This window comes from Myotis lucifugus, unplaced genomic scaffold (genome assembly GCF_000147115.1).
Source record: "Myotis lucifugus unplaced genomic scaffold, Myoluc2.0 scaffold_137, whole genome shotgun sequence".
NCBI lineage: Eukaryota > Metazoa > Chordata > Mammalia > Chiroptera > Vespertilionidae > Myotis > Myotis lucifugus.
Window position 1 is genome coordinate 3265209 of NW_005871185.1, and position 14640 is coordinate 3279848.

General features: G+C 38.4%; 1 protein-coding gene across 1 annotated transcript in view; it reads right to left on the reverse strand.

The window, feature by feature from the left end:
• Window positions 1-14116, reverse strand: part of SPICE1 (spindle and centriole associated protein 1) — a 57485-nt gene extending 43369 nt beyond the window's left edge. Inside the window, exons 1-4 of the mRNA XM_023758707.1 lie at window positions 13939-14116; window positions 9276-9371; window positions 5949-5996; window positions 2460-2603 (exon numbers count right to left, since the gene is read on the reverse strand). Of these exons, the coding sequence (XP_023614475.1) occupies window positions 2460-2603; window positions 5949-5996; window positions 9276-9371; window positions 13939-13989 (339 nt within the window). The 5' untranslated portion in view covers window positions 13990-14116. The remainder of the gene's footprint in view (window positions 1-2459; window positions 2604-5948; window positions 5997-9275; window positions 9372-13938) is intronic.
• Between the last annotated feature and the right edge of the window lie 524 nt (window positions 14117-14640).

Consider the following 14640-nt stretch of genomic DNA (forward strand, 5'->3'; position numbering starts at 1 on the left):
CCAATTGGGACTGAGCAAGATGGGCCAGCACAACCCTGGAGCCCTCCCACAGTCCTTCTTCGACTGGCCAACCTCCTACATCCTTCCCTGGCCCTGATCGTGCACCGATGGGGTCCCTCGGCCTGGCTTGCACCCTCTCGCAATCCGGGACCCCTCAGGGGATGTCAGAGAACTGGTTTCGGCCCAATCTCACAGGCCAGGTCGAGGGACCCCACTAGTGCATGAATTCGTGCACGGGGCCTCCAGTAGGATATAAGCCAGAACTTCTGGCTAGTATGTAAAAGGAGTAGCATGCACTCTCTTTCCTCTTTCCTGCTGACTGGGATACAGCTGAAGGAAACTGAGACAGCCATTCTGCACTCAGAGATGGAAGTCATATAATGAAGAACATGTAAAATTCAGGCAGAGGCCCCTATCAAACTACCACTTACCTCTGAAAAGTTTAATGAGAGAAATAGATTTTGTTTAAATCACTCTATTTTGGGATCTTTTGTTTCTCCAGAAGCTTAAAATAAGCATACTCTAATATACTCTAACACACAACCTAAATGTCCACCAATAAAGCACTGGATAAATAAAGTGTGGTATAACTGTATACTAGCTGGCCATGAAAAAGAAAAGATAGGATTCTCAGTACCAACATGGAATAACCTCCAAGGTATAATACCTACATCCCACTAACAGCAGAGGTTCTCAACCCTGACAACATATTAAAACTACATAGAAACAGTCTAAAAAATACCTACATGGGACATCCCAGACACACTTAGAACATCTGAGTATAGCTATATCTGGGTCCAGATATAGTTCCTTTTTAAGCAGTTCTCAACCCTGACTGCTTCTAATGTGAATCAGGGTTGAGAAACAGGAGATGAGAGCCTGTGGATGTGGCACTACAGAAAGAAGACAGAAAACCTTCACTCGTCCTCTCTCACCATTCTTCTTTCAATCCCTACTCCTACCACATCTGGAAAGGAAGGAAAGGAAGGAAAGGAAGGAAAGGAAGGGGAGGGGAGGGGGGAAGGGGAGGAAGGGGAGGAAGGGGAGGAAGGGGAGGAAGGGGAGGAAGGAAGGAAGAAAAGAAAGAAAAGAAAAGGAAAGGAAAGAAAAGAAAAGAAAAGAAAAGAAAAGAAAAGAAAAGAAAAGAAAAGAAAAGAAAAGAAAAGAAGAGAAAAGAAAAGGAAAGAAAAGAAGAGAAAAGAAAAGGAAAGAAAAGAAAGGAAGAAAGAAAGAAAGAAATTAATTCAGGACCTGAGCAAGAGCAACTAGGGAGGAGAAACAAAAGCCCAGAGTCACCTCAAAGGGGCTGCCCTTTTGCCTGGCCAGATGTGTGTTCTTAGGCCTCTCACTAAGAATTACCACACATTTAGCCCTAACCGGTTTGGCTCAGTGGATAGAATATCACCCTGTGGACTGAAAGGTCCCAGGTTCGATTCCGGTCAAGGGCATGTACCTTGGTTGTGGGCACATCCCCAGTAGGGGTGTGCAGGAAGCAGCTGATCGATGTTTCTCTCCTCCCATCAATGTTTCTAACTCTCTATCCCTCTCCCTTCCTCTCTGTAGAAAATCAATAAAATATATTTTTTTTAAAAAAAAAGAAGAATTACCACACATTTAAATGTATGTGACTTGTCCAAGATCATCAAAAGTTACTTATCTGTAAAGAACCCATCTCTCTTAACCTAGCGTTCTTTTAATAAACTCATGTGAACATTTATTTGGGAGATATAATTCTTCCTGATGACTTATAAAATCAAGACTTTTATATTTCACTATGAAACCTATTGAATTCCTCAAAAGAATATGGTTTAAAGCTTCAGTGAAAGATCACCCAGACAGCCAAGCACCATCTGTTCAACAACGAACAAGAAACACTACAAAGGGAGCACATTTCTTTCACAATGATTTCAGCCCAAGTAAAAGATGGACTTTTTGCTGCAGTTTCCTCTTATTTCTCATATTGTTTATTCTGACACATCTGATTCCTTATCCAAACACCTTACATCTAGCAAAAATTAAGCCAAAGACAAGTGGCTTACTAACCTGCTGGACAAGCACACATTTTTTGCAAAGTAATCTAACAGCACTGCATGTAAATTGAGAAAAAGAATTATGGCAGCTTGCTAGTATATATATTACAAGGCACTAATCACTTGCCAAGGACTGCGCTGATCACTGTAGAAATCTCATAACAATACAATCAGACAAGTAGTGTTATTCCCATTTTAAAGATAAGAAAATTTAGGCTGAGAAGTTAATAATTTGCTAGGTATCATTCCTAGTAGAGAGTCTAAGTTGTAGAGCCGAAATTGTCACTGCTGCTTTCTTCAAAGTTCACATGTAGTTCATCGTATAAGGACACAGTAATTACTAGTCTCTCCAATATGAATCAAATTTGGGGGAAAAGAGAGAAACCTATTTATCTCTTCTCTTTCAAAGATATTGCAGTTTAGCATTACCTCCTTCATGATAGACAATCTCCTTTTCTCAAGATTAGAAATTTCCGGTTTCTGCTTCTTCCATTTTCTCTTCAAAGCTTTTTCTTGGAGTTCCCAGTGTACTAGTGCTCTATTCTTTGATTTGTGTATTTCATGTCGGCGTATCTATATAGAAAAAAGCATATAAAATAATGTTTCAGGAACAAAGAAGGTGCCTATTTAGGTGGTAGGACCACCTAATATACTTCATCTTTTTTCATTTTTTCTGATTCAACATAGGTATATTTATATATATTCACATTCAAAATTTTTACAGTCTTCTGTATACAGAAGTACTAGACCTAGATAAAAGACAAAATAGGAAGTATATTAATTTCTATATTTGTAAGGACTAGCCAATAAACTAGTGCTTTTCAAACTGCATGCTAGGACTCATTTGATGGTGGTAAAAATCAACTAGTGGGTCAAAACCAACATATTTTAAATAAAATAGAATAGAAAAAATTAAGACACATCATATATAATAAAGAATTGTTTTATTAAACTTTTCAGTTACATATGTATGTACATGTACAATATGTACAATTACACACACTGACTGAGATTAACCAAAGATCTTATATGCATACATGCATTACCTGTGGACACAGACAATAGGATGGCGAAGGCCTGGAGCAGAGTGGAAAGCGGGTGGAGGGGGCCAATGTGGGAGAAAAGGGGACATCTGTAATATTCTCATCAATAAAGATTTAAAAAATAAAATGCTTCAGCAAAGTTAGAAAAGGAGATGATAAATGAAGCCATTATGTAAAATTTTATTAACATTATACTGTATCTGGGTGAATACAGTATACTGTATATGGGAGCTCTTTATAATTTTGTCTGCACTTTCACATGAGTCTGAAATTTTTCATAATTAAAAAAATTTAATCAATTGAGTATCATTATTATCCTCAATGAATATTTAATGAGCTACCAAGATTAAGATTCGTAGGTCCAGAAAGATATGGAAGATATGTTTTCTACTCCTCAAAAGCACTAATCATCTTCCCAGGGAAATTGGGTAAATACAAAGATCAATGATAGGTATTAGACAGGATATGCTCAATGCCTTATGTAGGTAGTAAGTATAACACTTCAGAAGAGATATCAAATGTTGGGCAGCTTCAAAAAGTAGGACTTCAAACTTGCCACAAAGCTATAAAAATCAAGAGAGTGTGGTACTGGCATAAGGATAGACATATAGATCACTGAAATAGAATTGAGAGTCCAAAGTAAGCCCTTATATTATGGACAACTGACGTTCAACAAGGGTGCTAAGAAAATTCAATGAGGATAAAATAGTCTTTTTTAACAAATGATGCTTGGAAAACTGGATATCCATTTGCAAAAGAATGAAGCTGGACCTCTACCTCACACTATATACAAAATTTAAATAAAAATGGATCAAACACCTAAACAATAAGAGCCAAAACTATTAAACTCTTAAAAGAAAACATAGGTGATTACCAAAGGGAAAGGGGTGGAGGGAGGCAGAAGAAGAGAAAGGGGAGATAAATGGTGATGAAAGAAGACTTGACTTTGGGTGGTAAACACACAATACAATAGACAGGTGATGTGTTAAAGAATTGTACACCTGAAACCTATATAATGTTATTAACCAATGTCATCTCAATAAATCAGTGATGGCAAACCTTTTGAGCTCGGCATGTCAGCATTTTGAAAAACCCTAACTTAACTCTGGTGCCATGTCACATATAGAAATTTTTTGATATTTGCAACCATAGTAAAACAAATATTTATATTTTTGATATTTATTTTATATATTTAAATGCCATTTAACAAAGAAAAATCAACCAAAAAAATGAGTTCGAGGGTCACCTCTGACACACATGTCATAGGTTCGCCATCACTGCAATAAATTCAATAAAAAAAAATTTTAAAACAATGAAAAAAAGAAGAAAACATAAGAGTAAATCTTTGAACTTTGGGCTAGATAATGGTTTCTTAGAGATGACACTGAAAGCACAAGTAATAAAAGAAAAATTAGATAAATTGCACTCGATCAAAATTAAAATCTTTTGTGCTTCAAAGGACATTATCAAGAAAGTGAAAAGACAACCAAAAGAATGGAAAAAAATATTTGAAATCATTTCTCTCTTAAGGAACTTGTATCCAGAATATATTAAAAAACTCTTACCATTCAACACTAAAAACACAAATAATTCAATTTTTAAAGTGGAAGAGGGAATAGAGGAGATAATGGCGATGGAAAAAATAAAATAAAACAGAAAAAAATAAAATGACTAAAAGATTTGAATAGACATTACTCCAAAGATACCATGGCCAATCGTGACCAATAAAATAAGCACATGAAAAGGTATTCAACTGTTCAACATCATTAGTCATTAGGGAAATGCAAACCAAAACCACAAAGAGATTACATTTTATACCCACTAGGAGAATGAAAACCAAAAAGATGACAATAACAAATTGACAAGTGATGTGAAGAAATTGGAACCCTCATATATGCTAGTGAGACTATAAATTACAACCACTTTGGAAGACAGTTTGGAAGTTACTCAGGAAGTTAAGTAATATAGATATCGTAAGTTGCAGCAATTCTGCTCACAGGTATATACCCAAGAGAACTGAGAACATATTTTCACACAAAAACTTTACATGAATGTTCATAGCAGCATTATTGATAATGGTAAAACAACCATTTGACTATTATGAATGTCCAGAACAACCCAAATGTCCAGAAGAGTCAAATCCATAGAGACATAAAGTAAATTAGTTGAAGCCAAGGATTTAGTGAGAAGATGTGTGGGAGTGCATAGGAAATAATGGGTAGAGAGTTTCTTTTGTTGGGTGATGGAAATGTTCTATAATTAGAAAGTAATGATGGTTGCATAACTGTGAATATACTAAAAAAATTAAATAAACTGTACACTTTAAGAGGCTGGATTTTATGGTATGTGAATTATATCTCAATAAAGCTGTTTATTTTTTAAAAACTATATATAGAAGAAACTTTAAAAAAATAAGACTTGAACTAGCATAAGGTAACAAAGGAAGATTTGGGCAGCTAAAGAAGAAAAGAGGGAAACTGTTCCAAGAAAGGAAAATAGAATTGGGACGCAAATACGGAAATATAAATGGCCCGTTCAAGTAATAAATTACTACATTGACTAGACCAGTATGTTTGTACAGGGAAGTAATCGTAAATACTGATGCTGAAGATATCTATAGATAGGAAAAGATGACAGATGTATACAGGGCAATACTAGACTAGAGAAATCTAACTAGGAAAGTTCTAATACATGCTAATTGATATTCTTAGGTAAAATCAGGACGTCCAGAAGATATGCTTTTTGATTTTATATAGACATAAGCAAGATAAATATAACAACTTCTGAGAAGTACCTCTGGCTCCTATTCTGAAGGTTAGAAACCAAATATCAAATTAAACACTAAACAAATATTAACTTTTGATATTAAACTTACCAGATCTTCAGGAGTTGCCCGATGAACTGTTAGATCATTCACAGTATTCTATAAAAAAAGATAAACTTCCTTTAAAGAAAAAAAATGTTTCCTATAAAATGTTAGTATTTACTGGATTTTTTTAATAGGGTTTTAAAGTTTATTCTTTAGACTAGGTTAAAAAATTTTTTGAAATCAGTTTAAGTTTCTTTTTTATGACATTGATTTTCCTTTTTTTCTTTACATGCCAGATGGATCTCAGTTAAAAGACTATATTTCACCCAGCTGGTGTGGCTCAGTGGTTGAGCATCAACCCATGAACCAGAGGCCACGGTTCAATTCCCAGTTTGGGCACATGACCAGGTTGTGGGCTCAATCCTCAATGTAGGGTGTGCAGGGGGCATTCTCATCATTGATGTTTCTATCTCTCTCTCTCTCCCTCTCCCTTCATCTCTGAAATCAATAAAAATGTGTATTTTTTTAAAAGACTATATTTAATTAAGCATGCTACTCTCCAAGAAACCTTTCTTTGAAGAGTTAAGGGGGTTAGTCATCACATTTTAGCAAGATAAAATCTTTATTTTAAATTGAAATAAAATTATTGTATATTTTTACATAATATATAAAAGACATGTATTTATTTAAATTGAAAAAATGCGATTTTTGTTATTCAAACTTCTTACCATGTTTTTTTCACATTCTTCAGAAAGTTATAACTATTAACAGATATTGTTTGTGTGTCTTTAGATGTATGTACTGGGTTTTTGTTTTTTGGGGTTTTTTTGGTAAACCTCACCTGAGGATATTTTCCCATTGATTTCTAGAGAGAGTGGATGAGAGAGGGAAAGATAGGGAAACATCAGTGTGAGAGAAACACATCAATTGGTTGCCTCCTGCACGTACCCCAACCAGGGCCCCGGCTGGGGAGGAGCCTGCAACCAAGGCATGTGCCCTTGACTGGAAGCAAACCCGGGACCCTTTGGTGTGCAGGCTGATGCTCTATCCACTGAGCCAAACCAGCTAGGACTGTACTGGGTTTTAATGTCTGGAAATGAATTCAAATTCCTGGGACCAAAAAGTCTTTCTTGCCTTAGCCGGCTTAGCTCAATGGATAAAGCGTCAGCCTGCAGACTGAAGGATCCCAGGTTCTATTCCAGCCAAGGGCATATACATGGGTTGCGGGCTCGATCCCCAGTAGGGGGCGTGCAGGAGGCAGTTGATCAATGATTCTCTCATCGCTGATGTTTCTATCTCTCCTTCTCCCTTCCTTTCTGAAATTAATAAAGAAATATATTTAAACAAAAAGCCTTTCTTTCCAGGAATGAGTATTCTCAATTTAAATATTAATATGGATTACTTTTAGGTATCTTGTAGAAAATTAAGTATCTTACAGAAAATAAGGACTACATTCACCAAGCAGATATACATTATATTAAAACAATGAATAAAGCAGGGTAGTATATAATTCAAATAAGTATAAGCTAAAGCTGTAGTTTTCAGACTGCATTCCATGGAATGAGACACTTATAAAAATTCCTAAGAGATAAACTGTGATCACTATAGAAAGGTTCAATTTGTGATCATGCAAACACCATAAGCATCGAACCTATCATAATAAGAGACAGAGTTTGTATAATTTCATAAAATGTGAAAATAGTCACTTAAGTAAAAAGGCACAAAACCAACATGGCAGGGACCACACTGCACAACTCGGGGAGGGACCATTAACACCCGTGTCTATGTAAATAGTACTCCTGTGAAATCGTGCAGTGCTCAGCCTAGACAGCTGTAAATAGCAGTCCTGCAATCTGGGCCTTTCCATAATGACTTCAGCCATCGTGTTATACAGGCATGGTAAGGCAGGACATAAAACAAGCTAGAGTTTTACTCTTAAGAGAACTATAGAGAACTAAGTCTGGTGAAATAGCTGTTGATGTATTCAAAGACTTAAATTTTCGGCCGTAGTTTATATTTAGCTCAAGGCTTTTCTATGCTGAAACTATTAGTCCTTTCATATTGATTTAGAAACGTACAAGATACAACTATAAGATCATGAGGATTTTTTTTAATAATCATAATAGAATTAAGGCATATAAGTGATATGCTTGGAATTAGTACTCGTGGGAGAAAATATAATTTCATTAATACTCCTGCAGCTTAAAACAATTTTCTTTTAAAATTGCCTTTAAATCTAATTTACAAGCCATTTCAAAAAACATCTCACTGTTTTTATCAAAACAGCATTATTCAGTTTATCTCTCCTCCTTCATTTAACATTCACTCCAAATGACTTTCGAGTTCAGTCTACCTTCAAAAATCAAATTTTTCTAGCACTGGAGATAATAAAAAGTAAATGAGAAAGGTTCTGATGTAATTTCACATGATGGGTTTCCATTATGTTTTCAACAATAGTAGCACTCTGAAGGGGACAATATTTATATTAAAGTGTGCATTTTTTTCCTTTTCATCAGTATTATTACCTTAGAATCACACTTTATAAAAAATATTTTATAGCCAATCAGATGGCAACAAAGCAATGTAAACACAGAAACCCCTCTGTCCCACTTCCAAAGGCCACCAGTTTGCCCAGGATAATTGGCTAAAATGGTTGTTCACAACCCAGAAGATTCCAAGTCTAAAAGAATCCCTGATTTCCAAACCAGTCCCCGACTAGTTACTCTCCACAACAGGAAGCAAAGGCACCTAAAGTCTCATAGTCCAAACCCAAGTGCCAGGCCACAAAAGACAAAAATCCCCTTGGTGATACCAGGCAGTATGCAGCATAGAAGCCATGGATCATGCCCAGGTACTTGAGACTATCTTTTTATCTTAAGAGAAGCTTTGTACTGCAAGTGACCCCCCCCCTGGAGATGAGCAACAAACAATTTGAGGGGTAAGAGAGCATGGATCACCCACTTTTTCAGCCAAAAATGCCACTCATGTGATTACGGCATCACTGGTTAATACAGGGAAATCTAAAAAACTACCCCCAAAATTCAGACATCAATGACACAGGTTAGCTAGAGTGGCCTTAAAGCAGTGAATTCTTAAAGTAGAGGTAGAGGCAATTTTAAAAAATAAAAAAATAAAAACACTCCCCAACTTCTTAAGGTTACAGTTCTTCAAAAGAAGTAGAGGGTACAGCCTCAACTCCTATATTCTAAAAAAAACTCCCCAAAGGATTCTGCTCTTCCCGCCAAGACCTAGAATGTAACATGCCCAGAATCCCATTCCACCCTATTACATGCTGCACCTGATTCAGAGTGCCATTCTGAGTGACTAGGGCCATGTCAGCACACCTATTCCTCAGAGTAACATTACATTGCTTCTTCTGCCACCTAGACTTACATCCCATTCTTGCTTCACTGCCGTTTTCTTCTTTACTTTCAGTGCTTTCCTTCCTCCTCCCCGGGAGCTGTAACGGTTCACTCGGACAAATGACATCTAGGAGTAATAATCATATCAAATTCTTAATACATAAGAGAAACTAGTAATTAAGCATCACTAGAGGAGGTGGAGGGGGAACAGACCTAGGAAAATAAGTTTTAAAACATCAGAAGAAAAATTTAAGCATAATGAAAGGAACAAACTATCAAAAAACTTGGTTCTTTTACTTCACAATTAATAGAAAACTGTGATAGTTAACTATAATAAAAAGAATTTCAAAGCAATAGCTTGTATCTATTTGCTTAGTAAAAAACTCTAGGAATGCAGATATTATGACCTAAAGCAGAGTGCTAGAACAGTAGTAATAAGGTTTGTCATCAGTTATATAAATTCACAATTAATATAGAAAATGTCAGTCACATGCTAACAGTATGAATGCAAGAGGAGGAAGGCAAAAGAGAGAGGGAGTTCTTTTTTAAGCACTCTAACACTCAAATCACTATTAGATACATATGTGCTTAGTATAAATAAAGGTGGCAAAACTTTAGAGAACAAATGAATTATGATACCATTTCTATAATACTAAATGGAGGTGATTAATCTAAACTAGAATTTGGAAATGGCCAACATTTGCTCAGCACTCTTAAAATAGCAATACTAAGGACACTGGACTAAACATTATAAAATTTTAAAAAGACTCACAGTCCCTGAATACTAGCATTTTTTAAAAGCAACATGATTCCCAGTCTAAAACTTCTTTATACACCTAAATAATCATAGAACTTTCCACCTGAACCCCAAAAATAAATCACATACAACTTAGAAAATAACACTTAAGTTTTATGATGGTGCTAGTGATGATGTGATCATGGTGATCATGATGACAGTGATGGTGGTAATATGGCAATAGCTAACACATATTGAGTGTTTTCTACAATCCAGGCACTGTTCTAAGCTCTTCCCACATATTATCTCCTTTAATCCTCACAATAATTCCATGAAGTATTTACTATTTATTACTCATTTTAAAGACAAGAGTAATAGTTAAATGACAGAGAGTTAACCAACTATGAAGGTGATACAATAAGTGTCAGAGCCATAAATACCAATTTAAAACGATATAGAATGAAACAGAAGTCCAAACAAACCCTTATATTTATGATCAGTTTATATTCAACAAGGGTGCCAAGAAACAATTCAATGTGGAAAGAGCAATCTTTTCAGTAAACAGTGCTGGAACAACTGGATATCTTCATGAAAAAAAAAATGGCCGTAACCGGTTTGGCTTAGTGGATAGAGCGTCGGCCTGCGGACTGAGGGGTACCGGGTTCAATTCCGGTCAAGGGCACATCCCCTGGTTGCGGGCACATCCCCAGTAGGAGGTGTGCAGGAGGCAGCTGATCGATGTTTCTCTCTCATCGATGTTTCTAACTCTCTATCCCACTCCCTTCCTCTCTGTAAAAACTCAATAAAATATATTTTTTTTAAAAAAGCTAAAAGTAAAAAACACCTAGAAGAAAATATAAGTTCAAATCTTCATGAATCTTACTAGTAGATTAAGAAATGGTTTCTTAGATTTGACACTAAAAGCACAAGCAACCAAGAAAAAAATTAATTGGACCATATCAAAAATAAAAACTGTTGTGTTTCAAAGAACAGCATTAAGGAAGTGAAAAGAGTGGAAGAAAATATTTTCAAATCATAAATCTCATAAGGAATGTGCATTCAGAATATATAAAGAACTCTTAAAACTCAACAATAAAAACAAATAATCCATTTTTTAAATGTCTAAGGGTCAATATGCACATGAAAAGATGTCCAACATAATTAGTCAATAGGGAAATGAGACCTCACACCTGGTAGGATGGTTATAAAAAAGATGGAAATAACAAGCATTGGCAAGAATGTGGAAAAATTGGAATCCTCATACAGGGATGGGCAAAAGTAGGTATATAGTTGTTTGTATGGAAAAGAATATAATAATTAATAAATAATAATACAGAATAAACTCACATACTTACTACTGTAAACCTGCTTTTGGCAACCCCTGTATTATACTCTGTCTTAGGAGAAAGAGCAAAAGATTCTTTCCTGCTGGCCTTGAAAAGCAAACTGCCATGTTGTGACTGCCTATGAAAATGGCCTGGAGCAGGAAACTCAAACAACTGTGGGCAGCCTCCAGCAGAAAGGTAGTAAGAAGCCAAGACCTTTAAGTCATACAGCCGCAGGGAAATGCATTCTGCCAACAACCTGAGTGAGGTGAACCTGGCAGCAGATTTTGCCCAAGCTGAGCCTCCAGAGGAGAATGTAGACCACCAATACTTCAATCACAACTTTGAGACCCTACAGTCTCCAGTTAACCATGTCCAAACTCCTGACCCACAGAAGTTGTGAGATAATAAATGAGTACTGTTGTAGAAAGCGCCTGGGAAGGCACATGAGCATTTCTTTGATTATTGTCAGCTGAGTCCAGTGGCGTTGGCAGAGCCACGTCCTGGAAACATACCGTGCCAGAGGCAGGTATGTTGTCAGCCTGACCTTTATTTTAGCTCAGGTGCCAGGGGGTGGGTTTCATTATTTAAGTTCAGCCAGGCGCAAGGAACAGACACAATTATCGGGGCTCAGCCAGGAGTGACAATTACAAAGAAGCTACAAGAATGAAGAATTGCAGCTTGATCTTTAACCATGATTTCCCATAATTTCCTTTGTCTTAAACTCTAGTAAAACTTCCTGGAATCATACTGCATAAAATAAACGCGCTGCACCGGCTCTGGGTCACTGTCTCTCCATCAGAGGGCCAGCTGTCCCACTCTGTCCCAGCTTTCTCTACTGTCTCTATGTCTGGCTCTTTCATTTTCTCAATCCCCCGTCGCCCCTACTCAGGATTGCTGTGCTGGTCACAGAAAAGAGAGAAATACTTATATACTGTTGTAAGCCACTAAGTTTGTGGTCATTTGTTATACAGCATAGAAAACTAACATACTGGCCAACTCTAAATTCCAGCCTCTGTATGGTAAAATCACAAAGGTGTAACCAAGCTATGAGCCTCCTCTGGACTTCCTTTCACTAACCTTCATGAAGGAGAGGCATATTTCAGCACTTCTAGTCACTGAGCTCCAGTTACACTTAAAAACTTTGGCAACACAGGGACCATCTTTGTGCTGAAAAGTGTCCTCTTGAACATCACCAATAATGGTGACCACATTTTTCTCAACCAAGGAACAGATAAGGAGTCAAATAATTAGCTAAGGAGTCAAATAATTAGCACAGCCTAGAAAACCTAAAATACCAATAGCTTCCTAATTACTAAAAATATTGGACCCTTCCTAATTGCTAAAACCATTGGGCTCTTCTTATTTCTCAGGCCTTTCCAGCTCTGCAGGCTCCCACTCCTGGAAGACCCCCCCTCCCTTGGCTCCCACAATACTTTCTCCTGGTTTCTCTCCTATTCTTTTCTCCATTTCTTTGCGGGCTCTGTTGGCCCCTCCTCACAAACCACATAATCAAGATCTTTACCCAGTTCTATCTCAGTCCTCTTGTCTTCCCACTGGAGACCATCTCTCTTCGTCCTGTAACTGTTTTTGAGAGTCTACCACATACCAGGCACTGGCAGGACACTGGAGATACCACAGTAAACAAGTCTAATGAGGTGCTGGCTCCCAGGGAGCTGAGTTTCTAGATCACCAAGGGGGAGTTCACATCTTCCCCCACTGATCTCTCCCACGCCCCTCAGCAAAGTTATGAATGCACTGGACACACACACACACACACACACACACTGTGAAATGAAATAAATCACAAATCAAGAATCCACACCTTTCTGCAAAACACCAAATGTTCATTTCCAACTGCCTTTTGTACACATATCTCAGATACAGTGGAGTCCAAATACAGCTTACTCCCCATACCCGCCCCCACCCCCCCCCCCACACACACACACACGTACATACACACTGCCAACCTCTAGTTCTTGATATCTGATTGGCTTGCTCAGTAAATGCTGAGTCAGCTCAACCTACAGAATTACCATCCTTCTAGGTGTTCCAGTTTAAAGCCTTAGCATCACCTTCTCTTCGTGTCTCACAGTCAGTCAGATGCCAGAATTTATTCTTTCCCTGAAATACCTCCCTTCTTCGTCCCCTCCTCTTCATCTCTACTATAAATGATTTTGCCTAGATTCTCGTTATTTCCCCTAATTGATCTTCCTTTCACTAATTCGCTCACTCACTTCATCATCCACATGTTATTTCAACAAATATTTTGAAAGCACATGCAAGAGCCAGGTACAGAAACTGCAAGAAAATAGAGTAGTCTGCACCCTCACAGAGCTTAGAGTTTATCAGACCACAATTAAATGAGTAATTGTAATAAGAGAGAATTGTGCCAAGTAAATTCAGTGTCGTGGAAACACCTCACTCTGTGTAGTAGGAAAAGCCTGCCTCTTCCCTCGAATTTCCCCACAAATGTTTAAGCTGAGAGCTCCAGTTAATGAATAAAAGTTGGAAGAGGGAGAAAGCATGCTGGGGAAGCGGGGCGTTTACAAAGGGTGTGAGGAGTTCGGTTTTACCAACAAAGATTTTCGATGGTAAAAGGCTAGAAAGACAATGAAAAGAAAGGCAGAGACCAGAGCGCGGACTTGTGAGCCACAGCAACGTGAACACCATCCTAAAGACATCGGGAAGCCACTGAAGGATTTTAAGCAAATCCACCCTGGCTGGTGGAAAACTGATCAAAGGAAAAGGAGACATCTTTCCAAACACTGTCCCCTCAATCGATACTGCCCAGACAAAAGACCAGAGTACAGCTCGAACGCCTCGCCTCCCCCAGCCCTCCCTGCAGAAGAATCCAACTCAGCCTGGCACCCAGACCCTCTCCCCCACCCCACCGCTCCCTCCCCGTGCGGCCAGGCTGCCCTCTCCAGTTTTCCCTCCTCCCAAGTCTCCCCCAATCCTAAAACAAAGCTCTGGCTGTCACAGAGAGCTCTACCCATCCTTCACGCCCTGTCTGGAACTCCCGTCAAACTTTCCTGCCCTGCTCCACGGGGTGAACGCCCACTCGGTCCCCAAACCCCATTCCGGCGGCCCCTCCGGACAAGCCCTTTCCTGGCCATCCCACCGACTGGAGGAACCCTCCGGGTCCCCGAGTGCGCTGGGCACTGTTTCTCCCGCTAGACCGTAAACCCCTCGAAAGCCACCCAGGAGGGCCCCCCCCCCCCCCCCCTGTTCTAGATCCGGGCCAAATTCCAGAAAACAGTAGGGTGCTCACTTAGGAACCCGGAGGCGGGGGGTTCTTTGGAGGCGCCCCCTAAACACAAACCCGTCGTGGA